Raw genomic sequence first — 8,533 nt, 5'->3', positions numbered from 1 at the left:
TATGGAATTTACAGGCATAAACTTAAACAACTTGCATGTCTGTCATATTAACCATTCTTTCATTTCTTCTCCAGGTGTGATCGCTGTCTTTTCTCTGCCACTTTTCTACCAAAAACGCCAGGTAATAACTCTCTTAATGTATTCTTTATACTGCCACATTGTCAGAGGTCCTTTGTTACATATATTTTTCTTTAATTCTGTTATTTGACAGGAGCAAGTGGACACCTTCATTTCAAAAATCCAGGCCCACATTGACAACATCAAGGACACGTGAGTATGGCGCCATCTTCTGGCACAATGTTGGGTATTTTGCTACTGAGGCATTTTGTGACAAACTCATTTTAACCCTTGACACTTTTTATTGATGTTTTTAACTTTTTCTTAAGTTTTTGTCCTTTTTTTCAGCACTTTTGACGCTTTTTTCAATGTTTGACATATTTTCAACGCTACGTAACACTAACTTATTAACATTAGTTTTAGTTTTACAGTTATTTTTTAATTTATGGTCAATAAACCTCATTTTTTGGAAATTATATTAAATTATATTTTTTGGTATATTATACCTAATGTTTGAGTTAGAAAAGCAGAAATTAGGAATTATTTTGACTAAAATTAAAGGAATGTGTGTTGATGGATAATCAGACTGGAATTTGTCAACTTGTACTCAATACTGGGGCGGCTGTGGCTCAGTGGTAGAGCGGTTGCCTGCCAATCGGAATGATCCCTGGCCCTGCAGTCATTGTCAAAGTGTCCTTGGGCAAGACACTGAACCTTGAGTTACCCCCGGTGCTGCGCATCGGTGAGTGAATGTGTATGAATGTTTATCTGATGAGCAGGTGGCACCTTGTACGGCAGCCTCGGCCACAGTGTATGAATTTGTGTGAATGGTGAATGTATCCTGTATGATGTAAAAGCGCTTTGAGTAGTTGTAGACTAGACTAGTAGTAGACTAGAAAAGCGCTATATAAATACAGCACATTTACATTTACTATTTCAAAACCACTTCAATTTGTTTTTCAAATGCTATAAAATTGAATAAGACGCCCCAAAATTAATGAAAGTAGACATTTGTACTTGCCAAACAGCATTGTGTGGAATCAGTCATGTTATTTTGGGTAATTACAATTGGGTAGTTAAAAAGAACATTGATAAGAAAACGGGTCAATTTGACCCGAGGACAACATGAGGGTTAAGGGTCCGTCCCAAATGTACCCACACTTGGTATTTATGTTTCCAAAAGCTGCCAACAGTGTTTTTGTACCTCTGAATGAAAGCTTGTGCGTGCGCCATCAGAGGGGCACGCTTGGTTAATGAAGATATCCTGTCACTCACTTAAAAACATGGCTCAGTAGAGCTCAGATGCTTTGTTTGGGTTTATTTAATTTCCATCTGATAAACAAGTAAGTATTATTACAATTACAATCAAATGAGAGTGAAAAATAACATTCAGAAGCTGGGAGCAATAATCAACACTATGAATAATGTTAATAAGGTAACTAAATCAATATAAAAGAACATAGGTTTACTGTACAAAAGACTTTGAGACTTAGACTTCTCTTTATTAATCCGTTGGGATGACTCCCGCAAGGAAATTTAAATTTCCAGCATCCGTTTTTAGCAAAAAGAATACCGTATGGAGAGAAAAAGGAGGAAGACAGTATAAATAAAACAGTAATAACAGTAATAGTAACAATAAAAAAAACCTTTTGGCTATAAAAAAAAACAAGACATCTACCATAAATTATCATAAAGTGTCAGTGTCGAGTCAAGTGTTAAAGTATCCAGGTATAATTGTCCAGGTGTGTATGTACTGTCCTCTCTGCCCTGTTTCCTCCTCCCCCTGAGAGAGGAGTTGTAGACTGTAATGGCATGAGGGACAAAGGAGTCCTTGAGTCTGCTAGTCCTGCACTTGGGAAGGAGCAGCCTTCCACTGAACAGGCTCCTCTGGGTGCTGATGACGGTTTACAGGGGGTAGCTAGAGAGAAGAGAGAGTGAAATTGTCTCCATCTGATAAAATATTAATGCAAGCAAAATATTTCTCAGTCTTATTGTTAGAAGGGTGATTTGGAACATGGTCACTACAACGGCCACTAAAAGTCCTCCTAACCATTAAATACTGTAGTAATAATAATAATTGTCGACCTGCACAAGTCCTAACTACTCATCTGTTTATGTTCCACAGCTTCCACAGACTTGCCCAGGGTGGTGGCCCTCCTCCTGACCCAACTCCCGGTGGCGCCAAACCCAAAACCCAGTAAACACTGATGGACAAGAACTTAAAGGAAAAAGCTGCCACTCAGATGTCTTACCCAGCAGTCTGTGCTCAGATCTCCAGAGAACACAGCTCCAGAGACTGGGGGAAGGGAGGTTACTTAAACGGACAACAATGAGGATCATGCATGGTACTTTATACTCTAACTGTATCTAAGTTATGGGTGGTGGAGGTTGGGGTTCGGGTTAAAACCTAATCAAGGGGACTCTTGCTGCTGACGTCAGAGATGGAAAGATGACGTCGATGGCACAGCTTGTCGTATGTGACCATCCTTGGAAATATTCACTGTTTTTAAATATGTAATATCTGACTCAAAAAGTGTCTTAGAGGGTTGAGAGTTGTAGTCCAAATCAGGTATAAGACCAGAAATTGGAAGTTCTCACACCGACAGCTACTTACCTGAGAAAGTCAGTTGTTCAGGTGAGAAACAGGGGTCATCATCATTCATGGCAGCATAAAACTGGCAATTAAAGATGCATGTGTCGGCACATGTACTTTTTCGCATATTCATTGTCCTGACTGTTTCTCGTGTGTGTGTGTGTGTGTGTGTGTGTGTGTGTGTGTGTGTGTAATTCCATGGCATTCAGCTTTCTGAAATGAAAATGTTACCTACAAGCAATTAAAGTGACATCTCTTCTTTATTTTCCAAAATGTTCTGTTTCTTTTCACCTGCACAGGCATTCGCTTTCATTCACACGCTCATTCATGTCAGTTTTTTTTATTTTTTACCTGGTCATATTTTCCTCATGTTACTTCCTTCATTCATTGCTTACATTACTGGGAAGTTGTAACATAATATTTAAAGAAATAGTTTATTCTGCTAAAAGTTCAATAATTAGGATGTATCATAAAGGAAGGGAATCACTTGACAGGAAGTTCCCTATACACGGAGCTTCACAAGTGGCTGCGTTGATTTTAGGATTGGATAGACCGATAACACAAAAAGTTCTAAGATTTCAGATATCCTCTCTGAGCTTTTTAATATGATTCTATCCAGCCTTGTGAAGGAATGTGGGAGTGAAATACAGCAGGTGCCTTTTCTAACTGCAGGTTATAGTGCTAATCTGATTTCACATCAATTACAACTGCTGACAACAGCTTACAGCGACTTCTGCTCCCAAAACAAACCACTTCTCATCAACAGACCGTTGCCTTCCTGAGAAGGGTTTTTTGGAGGACATGTATGATACTTGTGTGATGTGCACCATGACAAGTTATCTCAATTGTAAGTAGATCCATGTTAGGAAAAATAAAAACAATTGAGGATACTCTGTGGCTCCACATTTACCCTTTAGCAGTTCACTTATAAAGCTATGACCACAATGTCTGTTTTTATGCCTTATTATTGCATAATATGTGTATGTGAATGTGTGTTGTGTTAACAGACATGATCCGAAAACCCCAAATGTGATAGCCTTAGACATCATGTGCTGCTTAGTATTGGACCTACAGTAGTCGCACACACTCTGGCTTCCTGTAGCAGTTTTCTAATACAAATTAAAAATTTCTGGCTTGGATTTCTTCAGCAAAGATCCCAGTGAAATTAAAGGCACTCATTTTCTTTTCTACCCACGCACCTTGGCATATACAAAAAAGGAACATTCACTGAGATCTGTCTTGTCAAACTATAAACCAAAATGTTATTTTAGTCAAACTCACTAATTGTTTTTTGTAGAACTGTCTCGCTAAGTCTAGACTACCAGATACCAGATGTTTTTTTTTTAGATTTGCTGTGTAGATAAAAGATAAATCCAAACAGGAAAGTAACTTAAGTTCATTTAAAATCAGTCAGAATCAGCATTATAGTAGTGCAATGATGATTTTGTATACTTGAAATAACGAGTTTTAATCTTGAAAAAATAAAAGCAAAAAAGATAAAACCAAGTGTAAAGTGTGACTTTTTCAGATAGATACAATAGATAGATAGATAGATAGATAGATGTTTAATACGTTAGAGACTGGCCAGAAAGAACACAAATATAACCTCATAATTATCTATCCAGTGGAAATACATTTCAAACATTAAAGGTAAAGGGAGGTTTACATCATGAGGTTGATGTTGAACACATTTATACAAATTGTACTGTACGTGTACTCGAGAGATGTCTTCATATACCGGTGCACTTGGATACATTTTTGTCACATCACAAACTGTACATTTGCTGAAGGGATATTCAGCCTGTTCTCATGAAACATAAATTCGAAAAGCTACAAAAAAGTTAAGCACTGTAATCCGAATGATTTACACGTTTTTTTGCTGTGTGCACGATTGACTGCAAGAATGCAGCTGGTTGCATAGGGAGGTGGTTGGGATGGATAGATGGATGAACGGATGGTTGGATGTATGGATGAATGGGTGCATGGATGAATGGGTGGATGGATGGATGGATGGATGGATGGATGGATGAAAGGGTGGATGAATGGATGGATGGATGGATGAATGGGTGGATGAATGGGTGGATGGATGGATGGATGGATGGATGGGCAGACATTAACATACACTTCCAAGCCAGGAAGCAGAGTTTGCATCTTAGGAAAATTTTCACCCTTGCCTGTTCCTGTGAAGGATTTGAGTATAAACAACATTTTTCCTAAACTTAACTACTTGTTTTGGTGGCTAAATGTAACTACCACCACCTGCAGCTAACGGTGTACCCAGTGCACATTCAGATAGGCTACTTACTACTTATTGCTGTTTCTGGAACTTGGTGCCCTGTTTGTTTCTGAACCAGTGTTACTTTTTTTTTAAATATTGTACGTCTAATGTTAAGTTAAGATGTTGCATAGATTTACATGGAATTTATTATTGGGAATTTGTGAAACCATGCTCCACTTGCCCTGTGAGTATGTATTTGTCAGTTTCTGTTTTTTCTTGCACCCAACCACAAGGGGGCGACACAAGTCAAGACATTACTTTTGTTCAATTTTTCCAAGTGTCCAGTGTGTCTGAACGCTTGGAACTAGGAAAATGGATCACCAGTCACCGGGCAGTTTGGAAAACTACTCAATCAGAGGGAGAGTTACCTTTATGCAAATATATAGGCTATAAATACACCTTAAATTAGCTATAATTTGGTCGTGTGCATTCTCCAGTTGTTTGTGGCCACTGGCTGACTCCACTGGCTACAAGTTGAAGTAGGTCAGCTAGGTTTGAAATTTCAGCACTTGATATATCATGTTCGAAATGGACATCAAGGTTGTCCTCTTCTCACTGGTGAGGAGGACAAGTTCGGACTTGCCCACACAGGTTTAAACTCAATGAGCTCATGGCAACTTCTAGTTGGCCAGAAAAATGACACAGTCGGTTGTGCTGTGAAGTATAGATTAAATTAGTAAGTAGGCCTATTATAAATTTAAAAAAATGTAATTTTTTTTTTTTTATTCCAACTTCCCCAAAGAGCCCAGTATGAATGTTGTTGGAGCTAAAACCTGCTTAAATGTATAATGTATAATACAAATCACACACAATGTTTAAGCACAGATAACATTTTGAATTCCAACAATCTATTATTATTATTATTATTATTATTATTATTATTATTATTATTATTGTGTATTGTTATTTAAATAATCAACTTTTTCATTTTTAGGCCCACAGACTTCCCACCCTCAGCCTGTCTGTTCAGCCCTGTTGGGAGGTGAAGTGGGTGGGATTAGTCAAATCAATCCGAAGATAAAACTCCTTAGACCCGCCCTGGTGTTGTAAACCCTCAGAGTTCCAGGCTGTAGTCCTGATGCTGGTCTGCCGCGGTACATTTGACAGGAGAGGTTTGCGCGAATCCAGCTCGTGATTATAAGCAATTGGCCAACTCGTAGTAGAGAAGGACTCCTGTTCTCATGGTGGGTCCTTCATCTGCCCCGTCGAGGAGAGCGCGGTGAAGTGCTGGTTGATTGAATGACACCTCCAGTCAACATGGATTACGGACGGATGGCCCCTCCGGTACCCCCGCACAATCCCGCACCCACCCGGCCAGGGCAGGAGCAGGAGCGGCTGCTGAAGTGCGTCCTGCTCGGTGACGGAGCGGTGGGCAAAACTAGTCTGGTGGTCAGCTACACAACTAATGGCTACCCCACCAAATACGTCCCCACTGCATTTGATGACTTCTCAGGTAAAATCCAGTTTTTGCCTTTTTCAGATTCTTTACAATCTGCTTGGGAAATAAGGAATATCACTCATTTTCCTAGATGATTAACAAAGACCCTGCTTGATTTTCAAAGATAAATTATAATTATATTATAATTTTTTCTACTAAAACTAATTAGTGAATTGAGATTGAAGCCTAGGATCACATTTTATGGAATGAAACTTTAATGCCATTTTCGACTTAGTTAATTCCACCTGCCTGACCATCTCACTCATTTTCACTGAACTCTTTAGCTTTGAGAGCACCCGTCCACTCTGCCATGTTACTCCTTGACCATTATGTTATATGTCTTTTATTATTATCTGCCTTGAGTTATCCTCCCTGATGTGACCAGGTTTCCATTTGGCACGCTTCCATTTCCCAAACTGTCTCACTTGTCCCAGCAAGCTTTGTTTCCTGCAAAAACAAGAGGCGAGAACAACATCCTTCAAAGGGGAAACTTGTTTTAAACTGATCAGTGTCGACATGAAATAGTGCACCTGTGACCTGTTGACTCCTAGCCCCTCTTCAGACACTTTAAACCCTCATTCTGTCAGATGGACGTATTTCTATCAGCAATTATTGTCATTGCAAAGAGTATGGTAGTATTGACAAATTAAAATAATCACATTTATTTGTTGTGCTTATTTAGAAATAAGGAATGAATACTGGATATTGTGTCCTGTAAACTTAAGTATGTCTGGCATTAATCTTTGTTAATTTTCTGATATTACACTGAAGAGCAGTAAGACTAACTTGGCCAACACACAACCCAGAAAACACTGGCTGAAAACACACACCGCCCTCATAGAGCGTTGGCTCAACCCTCCCATACAGAACCGGTTCAGGGGTTTTGGGTTGCACAACTCTGCTTATTGTTGTCAGCTTTGACCCGCGAGGCCTCTCCTCTATGGGCACATCTGTTACAGTTGCTCAGAGGCAGATATTGTCTTTAGCCTAGGCCTGACAGAGAGTGATTGTGCACTTGGGGTCCTTAATGGTGATGTCATTTCTCGGTGCCCTGGAATCGGAGCATCCTCTTGAAAGCTGACTTCTGAGCGGTTACACAATGCCACAGGTGGCAGGGACACAGAGGAGCGGGAGGTTAGGAGAGGGGACGATAAGGGGGAGTTTTGGTCCAGGAAATCAAAGGAGTATCATATGTCAGGGATTAAGAAATGATTACACAATGGCAGCTCCCTCTCACTTTTCTTTCTCTCCTCCCGCTCTTTCCCCTTGTTTTCGTAATGCTATGATGCCTGTCCTACTACATGAATAGTTCCAGCAAACTCTTTGATCAGGTGGTATGACCGACCACACACTCCAGGCGTATTGTAAATGTTTCCATGTGCCTGCTTCTCTGCACTTTGCACACTCTTCTGAAGAGAATAAATGGCCCTAGAATAAAAAAACTGTAAAATGACTCATCCACTCTTCCAATCTGGAAATGAGGCCTATTGGAAGAAAGTCACTGAACAAACTCCCTATTAGACAACCTTGGAATGGCCTCTGTGAAAACACAACAGAGAACAAAGCTCAAAGAGGGGTCCAAGCGACAGTAAAGTGTTATGGTTTCAACAGTAACTGGCAGAGTGGGTGGGCGAGACAGAGCAGGCCGTCTGTGAGCGGGAAGAGCGGAGCAGGGGGTCTTTGTGTTTTCAACTGGCAGTCTTTTGTGTGTGTGTTTCTGTGTGTGTGTTGGGGGCTTTATAGTCTACACAGCTGTGACTTATTATTTATGTCTCTCTGTTTCTGTGTCCACAGCTGTGGTTCAGGTGGATGGAAACCCAGTTAGACTACAGTTGTGTGACACTGCAGGACAGGTGAGTTGTTGTTTTTTTGTTCACACAAACGCGTATTGCATTACATGTTGGGCACCCTCAGGATCACAGCATTTGCCCTGGTCTTATTATACATCCATGTGCATGCCTTTTAACCTTTGCTACACATAGATGTCACATTTTAGCCATGCTAGTGGCGTGGCTCCACGGATGGTTATGCAAATGAGGTCGGTCGGTCCACCACATTGGTTCAGACTGAAATATCTCAACAACAATGGATTCCCATGAAATTGTGTACAGATATACATGAGCACCAGAGAAGGGAGCCGAAAGACTTTGGTGATTCTCCCCCCCCC

General features: G+C 40.2%; 2 protein-coding genes across 4 annotated transcripts in view; both read left to right on the top strand.

The window, feature by feature from the left end:
• The window catches only part of rtn2a (reticulon 2a), a 15,904-nt gene extending 12,981 nt beyond the window's left edge, over positions 1 to 2,923 (top strand). For all 3 annotated transcript variants that reach the window (XM_032508427.1, XM_032508426.1, XM_032508428.1), the window contains 3 exons: positions 75 to 121; positions 212 to 270; positions 2,183 to 2,923. In XM_032508427.1, coding sequence (XP_032364318.1) covers positions 75 to 121; positions 212 to 270; positions 2,183 to 2,258 — 182 coding nt within the window. In that variant the 3' untranslated portion in view covers positions 2,259 to 2,923. The remainder of the gene's footprint in view (positions 1 to 74; positions 122 to 211; positions 271 to 2,182) is intronic.
• Positions 2,924 to 5,987: 3,064 nt separating this feature from the next.
• rhoub (ras homolog family member Ub) overlaps positions 5,988 to 8,533 on the top strand; it is a 6,183-nt gene continuing 3,637 nt past the window's right edge. The window contains exons 1-2 of the mRNA XM_032508433.1: positions 5,988 to 6,381; positions 8,161 to 8,219. Of these exons, the coding sequence (XP_032364324.1) occupies positions 6,168 to 6,381; positions 8,161 to 8,219 (273 nt within the window). The 5' untranslated portion in view covers positions 5,988 to 6,167. The remainder of the gene's footprint in view (positions 6,382 to 8,160; positions 8,220 to 8,533) is intronic.

This window comes from Etheostoma spectabile, chromosome 3 (genome assembly GCF_008692095.1).
Source record: "Etheostoma spectabile isolate EspeVRDwgs_2016 chromosome 3, UIUC_Espe_1.0, whole genome shotgun sequence".
In the NCBI taxonomy this organism is placed as follows: Eukaryota; Metazoa; Chordata; class Actinopteri; order Perciformes; family Percidae; genus Etheostoma; species Etheostoma spectabile.
The sequence above is the reverse complement of the archived record's forward strand: the minus strand, read 5'-3'. Positions and strand labels throughout refer to the sequence as shown.